The following is a 17,672-nucleotide window of genomic DNA, read 5'->3' on the forward strand; positions in this document are numbered from 1 at the left end:
GTGATGTCATACGATCTTTTTGCTTTTTAACAGAAAGATACTTTTACCTTTTCACGTCCCCGTTTGCAGCCTCTTTCTCCTTCACGAGCCTCAACTCCTCCTCGGCTTTCCTCTTCAGCTCGTCGTCCAGCAGCCGCCGTCTCTCCTCCTCCACCTCCTCCTTTCTCTTCTCCTCCTCCATCTTCCTCTTCTCTTCCTCCTCTAAGCACCTCCTCTCCTCTTCCTCCCGGTGCTTACGTTTCTCCTCCTCCTCCCGGAGCTGGCGACAGAGGGATCGGGCCAGCTGACCACGGTGGTGCTTCTGCACAACCACGGAGGCCGAGCGCAGGCGCAGAAAGCTGCGCCTCCAAAAGTGAGCGCGGTAGTTCTTCTGAATAGTGACGGCGCTGGCCAAGGCCCTCTTGTACTGCTTCCTGGAAGACAGGAAACACAATTTAGGACGTTACTTTGGTTTGCTCTATCAAGTGGTGAACCAACATGGCGTGTCACCACATGCATACTTGTGACGTCGCAGGCCTCACGCCCACCGGCATCCTGATTTTAAATCAACAAGTCTGCGTGTTTACACTGTGACGAGCACGCGGTTGTGTGGGCCGTCGCGTTTGGACCTGTGACTAAGCCACCGCTTGTTGGCTTGCTCGCTCGCACGCGCATTGGACACGCATCCTAAACAAGTTGAGGGCCACACACAATGCGTTGACCCTTTCACCTCGACTTTGGCCCGCGTCCCCGCCGTAATCACGCCATTGGCCTGTGGCTCATCCCGAGACGGCGATACTGTTACATATAATAACACAAAGGCTGTACTTGTGGCTTCGGCGAACATTTCAGGACGCTCTGTCTTTCACACAGCTCTGAAGGGAACGTTTTGGAAAAAAAAAACGTAATGTGCCTCGTGTTGACATTTATGTCACATTGACAGAGTTGTTTTAGAAATGGAAAGCACTCATTTAGGATCAGCTGTCAAACTCAAGGCCATGTTTCTTTATAAGGGCACACTCATGCAAATAAAGTGTCACTGCCCTGGTTCTTGATAATGGATTTGTTCTTTTTAGTTTGCCAAAGAAATCTGTGCTGAAATAGCAATTTTTCAACGCTGTAAATAGTTTTAATAAATGTTTTTTTTTAATCTCATGAGGTCGACTGAAATAGTAATTGCCTATAGATGCCACAAGATGGCGGCAAAGTAATATTTTGACATTAGAAATGGCTTTCAGCAAATAGGCAAATTCATGATTGCAGAAATACAATTACGTATGTTCAATGTAATATTTATTGCATGTCCAAAGTCTGACTGGATGCCAACATCACAGTTGCACCTTAAATGGTGTTAGCTGGCTCAGCAAGTACCTGTGCCAGGTGAACATTTTATTTTCTCAATTAAATATGATTAAATCTATCAATGTGTCAATCACAAGTGAGCACTATTATCTTTGCGGAGGCAGGCATTTTTTAATTAAATTGCTGTGACATTCTAACTTAGCAGAGTGGCAACAGTCGATATGCCCGATTATCCGTAGAAGTGCAACAATTACCGTTTTTTTCCATGTATAATGCGCCCCCATGTATAATACGCACCCTAAAAATGGCATGTCGATGCTGGAAAAAAGCCTGTACTCATCTATAACACGCACCCAAATTTTGACTTAGACTTTTAAAGTCCCAATGATCGTCACACGCATCTGGGTGTGGTGAAATTTGTCCTCTGCATTTGACCCATCCCCGTGTGATTTTGACCCCTTCCTTGGGGGAGAGGGAAGCAGTGAGCAGCAGTGAGCAGCAGTGAACAGCAGTGAGCAGCAGTGAGCAGCAGTGAGCAGCAGTGAGCAGCAGTGAGCAGCAGCGGCGCCGCGCTCGGGAATCATTTGGTGATCTAACCCCCCAATTTCAACCCTTAATGCTGAGTGCCAAGCAGGGAGGCAATGGGTCCCATTTTTATAGTCTTTGGCCGGGTTACTTAAGCCCGTAAAAGTAAAATTATTTCAGAAAAAAGATCATCTTTGGGAACAACCGGATGTTATTCTGCCGGTCAGTATCACTGCGCATGCAGTAGCAAACTCGATAGCGAAGAAACATGTGAGACTCTCAATGGGATCACCAATATTTGAGTGATGTTCCAGTTATTTATCACAATTAGTTTACCAAGTCTGTGTTTTGAGTTCCTCCAATAAACCCTGGTCCAAGATGCACTTGGTTGCCCCACTCCTTTCCACACTCCATCCGTGACAACATTTTCTTCAAAAATTGTTGTACCATGATTTTCTTCCAAAAAAATAAATAAATAAATTGTACCCATGTATAATGCGCACCCCAGATTTTAGGACAATAAATTAGTTACATTTTGCGCATTATACATGGAAAAAAACGGTAATTAACTAATAAAAATAACGGTTAATTACAAACCTGTAAATGCTGCAAGAGTTTGTTTAACTGCTGAATCTGCTGCCTTTGTCACGCAGAGGCGCTCGCATCCACATGATTGCGATTTATTAACCACGTGTAGACAAGTGCGACCATTGTAGCCATGATTCAATTAAAAGTCCAGCTGCAAACTTTTTCTTGGTACATCCCAGTAACCAGCACAAACGTGTCTGAAGGCATGCATGTACCCCCCTCACCTCGGATTTTGCACACTTCACCAAACAAGTGTCACTGCCACTCACCTTGCCACATAACTGAGGATGTGGGCGCGGATCACCATGCCAGCCTTGTGCCGCACCCCCTCCCTCTCCTTCTCCAGCCTTTGCTCCAGGGCCTCCTTCAGGAACACCTGCGGGAACGAGCAAAACCGTGGGTGAGGGTGGGAGTGAGGGAGCCTCAGTTCCGTTTTATCTCCCCCCACTGTCTGAAAGCTGCAGCCGAGTTTCAGAAAGCTCCTGGCCGCTTTGCTCCCTCCACAGCTCGGGGCAAAAGTGGCACTGCGGAGCTGCTGCTGCTTGTGACGCCGCTCTCGTTGCTGCACGGCCTCATTGTGCGCACTACTTCCTGAGCATTTTTCTGCGACTGGCATGCGCAGGCGGCGAGGGAAGTGGAAGGGAGGGATGGAGAGATGGAAGAAGGGAGGGAGAGAGAGAGAGAGAGAGAGAGAGAGAGAGAGAGAGAGAGGGAGGGATGGTGGCGGGTGTCCAGAAAAAGGCAAGCCACACCCCTGCTTGCTCTCAGGAAGGAAGGAATAAGAGTTTGGTTAACCCTTTGCATGCTCATGGGGACTTTCTCTCCACTCTCCAAGTTGCGGCCAGAACATGAAACACGGCAACAGTACGCCGAGTGATTACATTGCGTGGCGGTCCGCAAAAGTTCTACACACTTGCTCAATTGCTATTATTGTTAATTAATATGTGAAGATGTAAAGATTTAGCACAATGATTAATCAATATTACAATAATAATTAAAATCAAACAAATAAATAAAGAAAATAATAAATAAATAAGAATAATAATTCATTAATAAATACAAATAAATGACAAATTATAAAAATGAATTAATAAATTGATAAAGAAAACAGATACATATGAAAATGCAACATTTAATTTCCATAAATCTCTGGGCTATTTTTAGAACAAGGTCGCAGTCTATCCATGTGGTCCTTGGAGGCTACGTGGTGTCCGGTTGGGTTTCAACGTGTCCCTTGTGTTTGTGTCCCAGATGTGGCACCAATCAAAGAATTACACAACTGCACACTCTGTCCACATCCTCCCCCCACCCCCATCTCCGCTCAAAACGCCGCTCACAACCAAGCCGAGCCCCCAATTCAGCTCTCACACTTCCTCCGCAATACAATCAGCAAGCGTATAATTACACACACGATTGTTCCACCTCTCCACCTCCAAAGGAAACACGCCCCCTCCTTTTTCTCCCCACAACCAACACGACATTCCCCCTACCTCAGAACATGACCATGTGCAGCCAAGGACACCCGACCGCACTTTAAGGCAAAGTAGTCATCAAAGCCAAAGTTCAAACCGTTGGATGCGTGACACTGGGAAATGAAATTACGGTGAGACATGACGACTCCAGAGATGTACCCTTCATTTTTACAGACATGTGTACATTAGCGGTTTAGCACCAGCTATATATTCATTAAGAAGTCGACTTCAAACCCGCCATATGCACAAAGGGGAGTGTGGCCTTTGTGTGTTAGCCAGATGGAAAAGGAAACTAAAAAATAGAAAATGCTTCAAGGATGAAGCATACAAGACAAAACTTCAACCACCGCAAAATAACAATTTTCTTTAACTCCAAATGTGGCTGGTGGAGATAGCAGGTTTTGCCCTTCACAATCAAATATGCTATTAAAAGGCTAATCATTCATTTGGAAAGCAGTGAAAACGAGTTAATGATCAAAATCAAGTACCACCAAAGCGGTTGAAGCATTATTTGAAATTAGCCCAGCGCTGGGTTGCACCAGGCGCTTGGAATGAAATTTGGAGAGAGGCCATCAAAAAGTGTGGGGAGCAGAACATCTGACCACAACCTGCCAGGAAATTCTTTGGGCCGTGAGTCACGGCAAAGGGCGTCCGCATTGACAGCCTGGGAATTTTTAGGCGGTTAAAAAAAAAAAAGACTATTGGCCTGAGAAAACACCAATTCTGCCAAACACTTTGCCCATTGAAAACACACATTTTGTCATAGAAAAAGGCATTTGGCAAGAGACACACTAGATTTTGTCACTGGAAAAAAAACTAAAAAGTCTTCAAAAAAAAATGAAAACTAATTTAAAAACATTTAAAATATCTAAATATATATAAAAAAAAAACTTTAAAAAGAAATATTAAAATAAAATCCTTACCTTTGTCTTCCCAAGCTGCCACTCTTTCTTTGCATTGTCATGACACGTCAGAAGCTCAACGCAACTCTGCTTTTCGTCTTCTGTCTGGATTTTGCTCTTCAGGATCATCTTGTATCTGCGAGTAGGTTACGAGGAAGATAAACAGAAACTTTACATGCAGTACAAGTCAACTTTATTTGGACAGTCTTTCATCACTCAAGGGTCCCAAAGGCCTTTACGGGCCCACAGTTGACAAAGACCATGGAACCCCCCCCCAACCCTCCACCCCCCCTAGACAACAATAATGAAGGTGGGTGTCATGTTTTTTTGACTGAATTCCTTCTAAGTCTACAGACTGAGAAGGTAACACGCAGACCTGTTATAGAAATCCTTGTATGAGCGGCGAACCGGGAAACCAGCCTTGCGGATCTTAACAGTTTCGAGCATTCCGGAGTATTTCAGTTGGTTCAGGACAACATCTGGTTCAAACTGGTTGGCTTTCTGTAGACAGCAACACAACAGGATGAGTCCCAAAAATAGAAGCCAAGCATTCCGCAAAGGTGTCAATCTAATTACGTGCAAATGTTACTATGCAGGGAAGTCCTTTCATGCTCGCATGTGTTGGAGCTCATAATCAAAACGCTCGCTCGCTCGCACGCACGCAAGGCAGGCCAGCGCCTCCGCAGAGCTCTGAACTCTGCCCTGAACTCGCAATGGGATTTATGTCCACTCAAAGAGGAGCTGGCATGAAAACAAGCCGGGCCTCCCGGTGACAGAGGGATGAATATAAATCGCGCCTGAGTTGGGATGCATTGAAATCATATCAGAAAATGTTAATCCTGCAAATCTGTCAGATCAACACAAGCATGTCTTGTTTCCATTGAGAGACCAGGTGAGCGTAAGGTGGATGAGAGCAAAAAAAATTTCCGCAAATCTCTATTTTACGGGGCGGCACGGTAATCAAATCAGCTTCACGGTTTAGATGATTCCAAAGTTATGCATGTTAACTTCACCGAAGGCTCACATTGTGAAAGATCGTTTCAGTTTTAAAGCTCCACACCAGTGCACTGTATTTTATTAGATTTTATTTTTAATCAACCTCAAAATATAATGCAATTATCATGGCAGAGTGCCAAAAAGAGGAAGCCGAGAGGATAAAGGAAAACGTTTTTAGAGGCCGTCCGGGATGAGCAACAGCCTTATCTGTCCATGCATTTCGGTGACAGAGACTCCTCACACTTTGCTTTCTAGCCACATATGACCTAAATATATATTTTTTCCGATGAAAATGTGCGAGCGTGTGAGGGAGTGGAAAGCACGTAGCCGATAAAATACGACAATCCCCAAACTCCCCCCTCTCACACATCCACACAATAAAGCTATCGGCTCCATCCCACAATCAGACAACTGAGTCACCCTTTTTTATAGCCATGTGGTCAAGAGCAAGGGGAGAAACGCAGGATGAATAAATAAACCACTCGCAGGCTCTGCCGCCACCGCTGTGGTTTCGTTTTGGCATTCCACCGATGAAGCCAGATCAGCCTAGCGCCGCTGCTGCTGGGGTGACCTTTGACCCCTTGTAAAAGGGCTGGAGTGGTTGGAATGTGCTGGTACGCAGCCCGGGAGTACAAAGGGAGTCTTTGCATCGGGCCAAAAGGGGAACGCCGCGCGTTTATTAGCATTGATAATATACACTCGAGGAACAAATAACCCGGCTGTTTTGATTTTAAACGCGGCATTGTTATGCCTTAGTGGTCAGGCCAAGTGCTACGCTGTAAAATGACTCGGTGGAACATTAGCGCTAAGCGATGGCAACATTGAAAAGTGATCTGACAAGATGGAATGAGCGCAACCTACCTTGGCCATGTTAGGTTTGATGCAGCGCACAAAGAAGGGGTTGGAGGCACTTAGCGTGGCCATGAGGGAGTGGAGAGATTCCTGAAAAGACAAAAATAATCCACAATGTCAATTCACTCAGAACATTCACCGAGAAGTGAACCTATAAGTTCAATACATCATTTCTATATTGGAAACAATGTCTTCCAATAATTGTTTGGTTGTCAGCTTTGGCAATCACAGCGGAATATTTCCTACTTTTGATTCCAGCCGAACGTAGCACACACGGGGTGGGGTGAGGGTGGGGGGGGACCCTTGAACTGTGGGCCTGGCTCTCCTCCCCGCCTCAGACAGGCTGTCTCCATCCAGGCCCGTCCTGGCTGAGCTGAGCGCGATTGGCCCCTGGTTGGCCCTGCTCTGCCCAGCCATCAACACTAATCCTCCTGGCTTCGTAAACTGCGGCCCGGGCAGCCGGCCAAATCCTCCCCTGCTCCCCTTCTCTCCGCACTCCAGTTCGGACAAAGTAACTCCACCGCAAGCCCACCCCCCGTTCCCTCCCCACTCCGAACCACATCTATCTATCTATCTATCTATCTATCTATCTATCTATCTATCTATCTATCTATCTATCTATCTATCTATCTATCTATCTATCTATCTATCTATCTATCTATCTATCTATCTATCTATCTATCTATCTATCTATCTATCTATCTATCTATCTATCTATCTGCGATATTCTTTTTGCAGCTCGGATACACAGCCGACATTCTGCCAGATGTCTGCCTTCTTGTGTGTGACACCGGGGGTGGGATCAACCTCACCCTTGCCCTCGCTCTTGCATGCAGTGGCGCATGGAGGACAATGAGATGCTCTGTGGCATTTGCTTGCACGCTCGTCACTATTCATTCATACAACAACTCGTCACTGTCTGGAAACAAAATGATTAACAGGATAGATTACTGTACAGTCAATGTTTTGCCTATTTCTATCCATCCATCCATCCATCCATCCATCCATCAATCAATCAAGCGGCACTAGTTAGCTAGCGATCTATCTATCCATTGCTCGTGGTAACCATCCATCTTTGGAGAGTGTCTATCTCGACCCACCCTAAACTGAGAGCTGACAGTAGGCTTGCGTCGGGCGGTTCCCATCTTCATGGTCTCTTCTCCATTCCTGCTGCCCACGCGCTCAAAGAGGTCGTAGATGAAGTCGAGCCTGACGAAAGAGTTTGCTCGCTGATGCCAAATGTTCCACCGCGAAACGGGATTGATTTGCAAGCAAAGTATTTGTTTACCTGCTGTCTTTGAGAATGAATAATATGTCATCCCTGAAGGTGTCCCTGTTCTTCTCCAGGATGCCTCGTGCATCATAAAGCACCTAAAATAAAAAGATTTGGTTGAAAACAAACTGCTGTTATATTAATGTGTATAGCGCAAGCTTGTGAATTCCTGTTTGAGCCACGTTGTATACAAAAACACAAGAGAGGAGCGGCCCATGCACGTTAATGCAGTCACACGTCGAGTTTAATCGGGCCTTAGCAACGCGGCATTCCACTGCCGCTTGCTCCCGGAACCACAGTAATGCACCCAGATTGGAACAAAGATGATTATTTCAACTCACAATCCAAACCGTACACGTACGCTTACAAAAAACACTTGATTGAGAACAAGAGTGTGTGTGTGTGTGTGTGTGTGCGTGTGTATGTGTGTGTGCGTGCGTGCGTGCGTGCGTGCGTGGGTGCAAGCGAGCTAATCCAATAAAAGGTCCACAATCCCTCACTCCCCTTCTTGGCTCCAGGGGAAGCCATGAGATCCATACTGATGTTCTGTCATTTAGAATTCACAGAAGAGTCCTCCCTGTGGGTCGCTTTAAGGTTCAGTCCATTTAATTACGCACAAAATCAAGTAGGCAGGTGACTAGCTTGCTAGCTAGCTATATAACAATATCTGCCTATACTCTGACTCAGAGCTTTGATTTGTGTTAAAGTTCAAACCTGAGGGTAAGGCATAGAACAAATAATTCAATTAGAGGAGGGAAGGCTGCAGTCATTTCCTCGACTAACATGAGAGGCATGTAACACACAGTGGAAGGGATGGAAAGAGGTGGGGAGGCAAATGATCAGTGACCTCTTGGAATAATCCTCCATCTTCCTTACACTTGGATAGTGCAAGCTAAAAAGTAGTTCATAATCGTGCTTGAGCCTGTTTTTTTTTTTGGGCGCAATTACTACTGAACAAAGCCGCGCATTCAGGAATGGAAGACAATTTAAATCAATTGAGGTAGTGAAGTAATTTCATTCAGCGCACTGATCTGTTCCTCTGAATGCTCTGCCTTTTCCTCAAGACAAAAAAATGTCATTAGAGGCCAGACCATGTCATGCTGTAAACGCCATTGTGGAGTACTAACGTCAGCAAATTGTGTGTGTGCGTGAGTGTGTGTGTTACCTCTCCAGCGTAGTGCTTAATGCCAAACTGATGGTCGGTCACTCGGGGTTTCACAAAGTAAGGGTTTGCCTGACAAGAGAGTTTAAAACATCGACACCAACGTGACAAAAGACGATTTTGAAAAACATTGAATACAATTTTGATCCAGAATATTATTTTGTGGCTCGACCTTTTCTGTCTTTTTTTTTTTTTATTATGTGCACAAAGCTGATCAGGCTGCTCACATTTCAGCATTGTTGGCCTCGCATGCGAGAGCCAGACGATACAAAAGGCGAGGCGGGCGTGAGTGAGTGAGTGCATGTGAAGCACTCGTCCGACGTCGCAAAAGGTGATTTTACACTCCCGAGGCCCCCTCGGATCATTTTACGTAATTGCGTGCACATTTCTTAGCATCTGGCGAAGCGTGAAAGATACGAAAGGTGTACGTGCGTGTCAGCCGACTCACAGCGTGTCGACTGTGGAGTTTTTCCAGAAGGGTGTAGTCGGTGCCTTTGGGGAAACGACTCTCCTCGTTGATAAGAGCCAACATGCCCAGTTTCTAAAACACAAGGAGATAGCAGAAGGTCAAAGGTGACAGCCAGAACCAGAGATAAGCTAAAGTCTTTCTCTACCTTCTCAATGAGATCCAGACATTCAGCGTTGTCCATCCAGTCAATGGCCTCCCATTGGATGCCCTCCCTGAAGACACATCGTGACAAAATGAGCGAGCTGCCGTTTCATTGTGGACTGCTTGAAATAAACACCACGTTGCCTGTTGTATTCCAGCTGCTCCAGCGAGAAGATGTGCTTGTTGAAATACTCCTGGAGCTTCTCGTTGGCATAGTTGATGTTGAACTGCTCGAAGCGGTTGACCTGGAGGAACAGGAGCACGCTTGAAATAAAGAACAGAAATGAAAATACACCAAAAAAGTGGTCAACTTCTGATCACCTCAAAATTCTCAAATCCAAAGATATCCAGGATGCCGATACACTTAAAGTTGTCTTTGCCTTTAATCTTCTGGTTGATCTGCATGATGATCCAAGAGAAACACTGGGAGTACAGCGCCATGGCAACAGAGTCCCTCGAGTCCACGGCCTGAAAGGCACGAGGACATGCCCGGTTAGCGCCAGGTTACTCGAGGTTACCAGAGGTCGGCCGTGTTGTGTGTTGTAAGTTGCTGCGCGGGCAGGATTGTCTGTTTTCACAACAGCCCACCGTGTTTAGTGCCTTCATCTCCACAATGAGAGTTCACTTTTTTTTTATGCCGACTCATCTATATGGATAATAAAATAACTCAATTCAGGAAAGAGGAACTATGGTTACGGATTTTGCATGTCATTTTTAAACCTCAAATGAGGCCCGTGAGCACAAACGTTAGCCCACCAACTGGTATAAACGCAGCGCCTGCTGTTTCTGGGTCCAAAATGAAACGGTGGCCGCCATCCATCATGCCCCATCACCTCCTGCCAGTGAAAAGAAAGCCGGTGGCTCCGGGATCTCCGTCACATGGGCGAGAGGAGAAGAATGGCCGTTTGTCCCGGACGAAGGACGGAGGAGGGGTCTTGGTTCACGGAATGGTTGGGGGGGTTGGTAGGTTGGAAGACCCCTGCGTAATGGCAAAAGGGGGCCTTTCTTACTGGGCCCAGCAGTGGAATAAAGCTGGCTATTTAGCAAGGAGCGGCTTCAAAGGGCGGACAGAACAAGCAGCACACAACAGCGTTGTGTCTTTGTTCCGTTTGGCAAATGAGCTCTTTTTGTGGTATGAATAAAACCATTCCTTCACATATTTCCTAGCCTGAGAAGACAAAGGCGGGGCTCAAAGAACTTTTCATTCTCATCATCCAAACTATCATCATGGAACATTTTTCTCCTTGTTTATCTCAATTATATAATTTCCTAAAGGCAAATTGTTAATATGGGATACCATTGTTGTTTTGTTTTCAATCTTTAAACTTCTGCCCTGTAGTAAATTACAATTATTAGAACATGCTGATGAAGATTAGGCCTCATTAATCATAAACTGAGGCAATGCCAGGCACACTGTGAGGAGAAGTCTCCAACTTCCCCCCCCCTTCCTCCCCCCCCCCCCCCCCACCGCCACCCACCTCTACCCCCAATCCCCCAATCATGAGCTTCATTGTGCTTTTGACTGAGATGACTATCGCCACGGTTTCATTGTGCCGGGAATCTGGCAGACAAAAAGCAGGAAATGGCCGGGAGTCACGCAAGCCATGTGAAGGGGGGGAATAGAAGTGTGTGAGAGCCAGAGAAAGAAGAAGAAAAAAAAAAAAAAAAAAAAAAAGAAAGAGAGAGAGAGAGAGAGGTGTCATTGAGGTAAAGGTGGAAAAGAATGTACACAATTCAATATTTTTTTGCTTTAATTAACTTCTTGTTGGAGCTCATTAGATCTTGTAATATTAGTTGTTCGTTACCTGCTCCACAGTGAGCGGAGAGCAGATCTCCTCTCCTCGGAGAATCATGGAGCGCTGGGTCAACACCTCAGACAGCTGGAAGGAGTCCAAGCCAAGCAGCTCACTCACGTTACTGACCACTGAGGGGACACACACACACATTGGTTGTGTGAGCAAGCTAGTATCGCTGATCACTAGTACACTTCTGCTTGAGTCTGAGGAATTCTGCCTAGCAACAAGTTGCCTAGCAAACGTTGGGTGTGATCGAGGCAAGAAGTGTTGCTGTTATTATTAGCAGAGAAGTTTTAGGATAAAGACTGCTTCCCTATTTAAGCAGGAGGTAACTCGGATGTTTGGAAAAGAGGCCGAACGGGGAACAAAAGAGAATGGCGCTCATGTTTCAGCCTGTTGAGGAGTGCTGCTGCCATGTCGATCAAACTCAAGAGCTGAAGGCAGACACAGCACTCCTCCGGTTTTCTTTTCTTACCTCCTTTGGATGTGATTTGAGCTCCGCCCGCTGTCATAAATTCAATGTTCCCCATCTGGAGGACGGCGGACAGCAGCTTGAAGACATCACGGATCTCCTCCTCGCTGAACTCCATCACCTGCAGCGCTTCCTGTGTCGCAACACGCAAGGGCCATGATGTGCTTCCATACAATCAAAATAACATGATTGATTAACTATAAATAATAAATCACAATATTAGAATGAAAAACAAGTTTATTTTTTTAATCAAATGTACTTTCAATGCATACTTGGGAAATTAATAGTTAATAAAGCTCTTATTAATTAATTAGCCCTATTGAAATAAAATATGTAACATATTTTGCCTTCCGTCCTTCAAACTTGCCATCTCCCATCAACATTTTTCAAACGTGCTTCTAAACATCTAACCAAGGCTTGTAGCGCCCCTTGGTGGTGGAATACTGACCATGACGCTGTCAAAAAGCTGCTTGTCATCCAGGCTGCTGTCCTGCACGCAGCCTGACTGGCTGAGGTAGTGGTAGGACTCGGGACCGTCAGAAAGCAAGTACATGTCTGCGACAAAAGACATCAAAAGGATTCCTAATTGGTTACAAAAACGACGCAGAAATAAAAGCAGGCCTAAATCTTCCAAACAGAAATTTCCACCAACCTCTGTGGTCTTTGTCAGCCCCTGCTAACAGCGCGTAGAAGATGTGGTAGTTCCGTTCTCCGGGATTTTGACGCACCACTCGGTTCTTGAGAAGCGAGAGCAGATGATGAGGATCGCATTTAATCAAATGTTCTAATCTGTGACGCGGTTTCCTGGTTGCCTCAGGTGAGAGCTTTCAACACATGCCTACCTTTTCCAGCAAATCTGATGACTGGAGTCAAGAAGAATAGAAAAAAAATGCCTATTTGAGATTAAAGACATATTCCACAGAGACAGCATTTTTTTCCAACATTATAAGTGTTGTAGGATACAATCGATGATGCAGCCTCCCTGGACGTTTCCATTCTGGGAGAAATGGAGCTGGATGAACTTGCCAAAACGACTGGAGTTATTGTTGTACACCGTTTTGGCATTCCCAAACGCCTCCATGATTGGACTGGTGAAACAAATCACAGCAAAACATTACTTTGCAAGTGGAGGATACTAGAAGAAATACTTTAATTGGAATTTTCAATGTAAAACATCATCGTCTGCATCTCGTGGCCAACACTGGAATCACAACCAAAATGACCACAAGCTTAGTTTTCTTTTCTGCTAAATTCTAAAACATTTCTACCTGCTTTGGATGAGCGCCTGCTCCACCCTGGTGGTCTTCTCCGTTGGAGGCGCACCAGCTGAGTTCTGACTCATCACCGAGAGGAACTTGAGGAGCAACTTGGTGCTCTCCGTCTTGCCGGCCCCGCTCTCACCGCTGACAAGATTGGGCAACACTTAGCTCGGAGCGCAGCGGGTTCACGTGGTGGCTTTTGTGGTTACCTAATGAGCACACATTGGCTGTCGTGCCTCTTCCACAGGCAGCGGTAGCACTCGTTGGCGATGGCAAATATGTGAGGGGGCAGTTCCCCCATCTGGTGCTTGCTGTATAAATCCACAGAGGCGCCGTCGTACAGGCCCGCAATCTGCTTGTAGGGATTTACGGCCGCCAGAATGGAACCTATGTTGGTCTGGGAGGCGGGGGGTGGGGGGACCATTAGTTGCACCTTCAACTGCACTACATTATTAATGGACACGGAACAATAATAAAAGGATACCCAAATAGAAAGTGCTAATGTATATTTCCATTGTATCATGGAAGCAACATTGACCAATTCCAGGAAGGCAACCATTTGCAATATGGGACCTGGCCCGCTCAACGTGTTCCAACATGGTTCCTTACATAAATGTTGTCTGTCTGGTAGCGCAGAAAGAGGTTGTGCATGATGGCGGCTTCGTGTAGCTCGGCGAGCGTGGACATGTCCTCCACTCCGTAGACGCTGCTGGGGTGCATCGAGTAAGCCGTGTCCTTGCTTAGCTCCTTCTTCTGTAGGTAGATCACCTGGGATCGCAGATACAAAAGATGGAGAATTGACATCTATCCGAACACGTTGCCCGTATTTATTAAAGGAACCGACGACCAGGAAAAAACACGGAGAGGAGATTCGAGCCCACAATGTCACATTTAGTCTCGGCCGGAGTTGTGCTTCTTTTTTCCTTCGGGGCATTACGGCCGGGTTCCATCCCAGCAGGGAGCAGACTTCTTGGCTTTAGATTAGAAGTCTGCCGAGTCATCTCAAAAGGACTTGGTGCCACCTGACGGCCGGCTCAAGATTCTGCTGAGTGCGGCCGATTGCCGATCAACTTCTCGGGAGGTCTTTTGAGGAGGAAATAAATCGAGATATCGACTGGCCACGGCTGCCTTGAATAAGAGATGAAGCTACTCTGCTTTGTTTATGCGCTCGTCATCGATTTGTCTATCGAGATATTTCTAGCCTCCAATAATGCGTTGGAGAGCTTCATGAAACACCATCCAAAAATGTAATAACTAAAAAAATAGCACTAGACAATATTTTACTTTGTAAACACAAACAGCTCTCAATTAGTTCAATAGAAATTGACAAATTAGTTTGTTCATCATGATTGGAATCTTATAGACATTGTACTGCTCCTTCTGTTGTGTGCGCTTTGGCCACTAGAGGGGAGTATATCACATAATATAAGCAGAAGACTATTCTTGAAGCTCCTTTTACTCCAGTATTGGTTGTGTTTTGCAGAGGATAAAAAAATTATGTTAGGCCTCGCTATATGTCCATACGCTCCACCACTTGGTCTTTTCTTTTTTTTTTTTTTTTTTAAATAATGTTTTTATTTGAATCACCTTTTGAACTGAAGGGCACACACGTGGCAGCCGGTCCCCCTCATACTTTAATGTAGGTCATTATGATGCTAACTTTTTTTTTTTTAGGTGATACACAATGCGGAAAGTTTGAAAACCATAAACTCGAATGTGCAATATGTTCTCCCACGCCGGTGGTTGAGTAATTCTAGGCAGCACATTACTGGAGAACGGGCGTGTGCGAAGCCAAAAGTAGCCATAACAAAATCGGTCATGTGGGAGGATTTGAAGGAGAATCACCTCAAAAGGGAGGAAAAGACAACATTTGTGATGATGTCATCCCGCCAGCAGATTTACAGGCAGCTTTGTGTAAATATTTCACCCTTTTTACCTCAAACCGACAAATGAGTGGACGAGCTAGCTACCTTGTAGCACTTGAGTCACTTAGCATTCAGTCAGATCACTTACTGTCTGTGACTGATGCGATTATCAGTGCTTACAAAACGGACTCTTCATGAAGGCACATCCGCCACTTCCTGAAATTCTTTACATTCTTAAATTTTTGCACGGAGTGAGCAAACAAACGAATCCCGCATAACAAATAACCGTGAGAGGATATGATCAGGTTTCGCTGTGAAAACAAATCAAATCTAAACATCAAGTGGAGGAATGTCTATTCATACCCGTTGACACACACTTCGCATCGACTCAATCATTTTGACTTGGTGTCTCTTTGAATTCAAGCGAGCGTTTGTTGTGGATCCGCAGTTGTGTTCGGATTTCATAGCACAAGCTTTGGGAAGCCTCGGGGTGTTTTTTTCACCGCCTAAAACATCTGAGAGGATCGCAGAATACCCAGCGGGAGTTTAGGTTTCACCATCCCAAACCGTTTTGGTCTGGAATATATATATTTTTTCTTAAAAATTAGGTACAAGTAATTCAGACAAGTAATTCAACTGGAGTGCTGAGTTGTCTTGTTAGCAAGTACAATGGGCGCTCTACTACAACGACATAGATCTTGGACTGGATATCAAGGATATAAATGTTCAAATGGCTTCCCGTAGAAACGTCGTCTTTTGTTCCCTGCCCCGGTGAAACCACACCCTGCTACTGCTGCTGCTTTGTTCAACCGGGCAGCGCCACTGAATATTCCGAGAGAGAGGAGGGGTAAACCCCAATTTCACCCTTGGTTGGCAATTTGGCCTTTTAACACCACTTTTGTCGGAAATTGTAAAAATTTTGGGCAAAGTGTGTTCCAAGAATAAATCCATGTTTAAAGTAGAAAAGAAGTAAACAATTTAAAATTAAATTTAGTTTACTGTAGGTGACCACTGACACACTCTTTGTGCGCGCCGCTCTCCAGATAACAAACACGCTATTACTAATCCAGCTAGCTGGAACCATCTGCCCACATTAAAAAACACATAGACAGATGGACGTATGAGTATACACAGACACACACACACACACACCGCAAGACCTCTTAGCTTTTTGTATCCTCTCACCTGATCCCTCTGGCTGGAGTCTACGACACAATGACAAATGCTGATATGCCGCTTAATGTGACAGCGGCCGAGTCAGGCTATTAAAGGCCAGACCCGCTCGCCTAGGGAAGCTGCAAGATGAGCACTTTAGGCACCCGGCAGCACCAGTCAACCCACTGGTGATGGTTTATTACAGCCCTGAAGGTCTGCCAGGATGGATTTACCAAAACAAGCTTTGACAAACGGCACCTGTGTGTGAAAAGAGTCCGAGACAGGACTTCAGAGGAGCTCAAATGAGATGTTTGAAGACAAGACTGCAATTTTCACTGTTCTGTTCAGTCCATCACAGGCGATTAAATGGTTTCAAACTTTGGGGGAGGAGGGTTAATGGAAACAAAAGCTATTTTAATTGGCGTGTTATACAAAGTACCGTTTTTTTCCGTGTATAGTGCGCCTCCATGTATAATACGCACCCTAAAAATGGCATGCTGATGCTGGAAAAAAGCCTGTACCCATGTATAATACGCACCCAATTTTTATGAATTTTTTTTTATGAATTTTTTTTTTTTTTTTTTAAGTCCCAATGATCGTCACACACGCAGGGAGGCAATGGGTCCCATTTTTATAGTCTTTGGTATGGTCTTAACTAGGCTGGATGTAATTTTTTTTGTTAGCGTTGATTTCTCCGACTGCCCATAACGCACCACCGCGCTCCGTGCGCGCACGGGAAAGAGGCGTGCGGACGTGAAAAAGGCGGCTCTGTATGGGAGAGACGTTGAAGAGGAATAAAAACACCCTTGGAAACCAAAACTTGGTGATTTCAAGTTTCATTTCGAGGGACATTTGTCACGTCTCGTCCCCAGTTTTGCTATGTGTCTAGGTTGCCATAGTTTCTGTTCGCGTCGCCCCTCTCTTCCTGTGTCACCTCAATCGATGTAACGTGTTTTGTATTTAAGTCCTGTCTGCCCCTCGCTCACCGTCGGATCATTGCATGTGTTACTGTCATGATGTCTGTTTGCTTTCTGTTCCTGTCTTTGGTAATGTCACCCTGTCTTTTTGTTCAGTCCTGTTGTTGGTTTTGTTTTCTAAAAAAAAAAAAAAAAAAAATTTAAAAAAAAAAAAATTTAAAATTTTTTGTACCCATGTAGAATGCGCACCCCAGATTTTAGGACAATAAATTCGTTAAATTTTGCGCACTATACACGGAAAAAAACGGTAAATTCAGTTTAGTGAGTCTGTTCACTCAAAAAACACAACTGGAGGATGGAAAATTAAATTTACCAGCTAATGGAAGGAAGTACTTTTTAGCGTCAGTCAGCCTATTTAGGAAAAAAATGCTAATGCTAGCTTGGCAGACTGTAAACAATTCTTCCAAAAAAGGAGCTGCCGACTATTTATTGTTACTTCCGGTTGAAGTTTAGAAATGAAACAAAAAGTTTTGATCACGTGGAGAGA

General features: G+C 45.0%; 1 protein-coding gene across 1 annotated transcript in view; it reads right to left on the reverse strand.

Annotated features, from left to right (window-relative positions):
* Nucleotides 1-17,672, reverse strand: part of myo10l3 (myosin X, like 3) — a 34,291-nt gene that overhangs the window by 10,115 nt on the left and 6,504 nt on the right. Inside the window, exons 3-23 of the mRNA XM_061286487.1 lie at nucleotides 13,798-13,956; nucleotides 13,398-13,585; nucleotides 13,198-13,332; nucleotides 12,893-13,017; nucleotides 12,772-12,785; nucleotides 12,582-12,666; nucleotides 12,378-12,484; nucleotides 11,933-12,062; nucleotides 11,467-11,585; nucleotides 9,983-10,129; nucleotides 9,806-9,906; nucleotides 9,666-9,732; nucleotides 9,500-9,592; nucleotides 9,055-9,123; nucleotides 7,905-7,987; nucleotides 7,717-7,825; nucleotides 6,626-6,706; nucleotides 5,145-5,269; nucleotides 4,790-4,904; nucleotides 2,664-2,770; nucleotides 48-413 (exon numbers count right to left, since the gene is read on the reverse strand). Of these exons, the coding sequence (XP_061142471.1) occupies nucleotides 48-413; nucleotides 2,664-2,770; nucleotides 4,790-4,904; nucleotides 5,145-5,269; nucleotides 6,626-6,706; nucleotides 7,717-7,825; nucleotides 7,905-7,987; nucleotides 9,055-9,123; nucleotides 9,500-9,592; nucleotides 9,666-9,732; nucleotides 9,806-9,906; nucleotides 9,983-10,129; nucleotides 11,467-11,585; nucleotides 11,933-12,062; nucleotides 12,378-12,484; nucleotides 12,582-12,666; nucleotides 12,772-12,785; nucleotides 12,893-13,017; nucleotides 13,198-13,332; nucleotides 13,398-13,585; nucleotides 13,798-13,956 (2,525 nt within the window). The remainder of the gene's footprint in view (nucleotides 1-47; nucleotides 414-2,663; nucleotides 2,771-4,789; nucleotides 4,905-5,144; nucleotides 5,270-6,625; nucleotides 6,707-7,716; nucleotides 7,826-7,904; nucleotides 7,988-9,054; nucleotides 9,124-9,499; nucleotides 9,593-9,665; nucleotides 9,733-9,805; nucleotides 9,907-9,982; nucleotides 10,130-11,466; nucleotides 11,586-11,932; nucleotides 12,063-12,377; nucleotides 12,485-12,581; nucleotides 12,667-12,771; nucleotides 12,786-12,892; nucleotides 13,018-13,197; nucleotides 13,333-13,397; nucleotides 13,586-13,797; nucleotides 13,957-17,672) is intronic.

Source organism: Syngnathus typhle, linkage group LG9 (assembly GCF_033458585.1).
Source record: "Syngnathus typhle isolate RoL2023-S1 ecotype Sweden linkage group LG9, RoL_Styp_1.0, whole genome shotgun sequence".
Taxonomy (NCBI): domain Eukaryota; kingdom Metazoa; phylum Chordata; class Actinopteri; order Syngnathiformes; family Syngnathidae; genus Syngnathus; species Syngnathus typhle.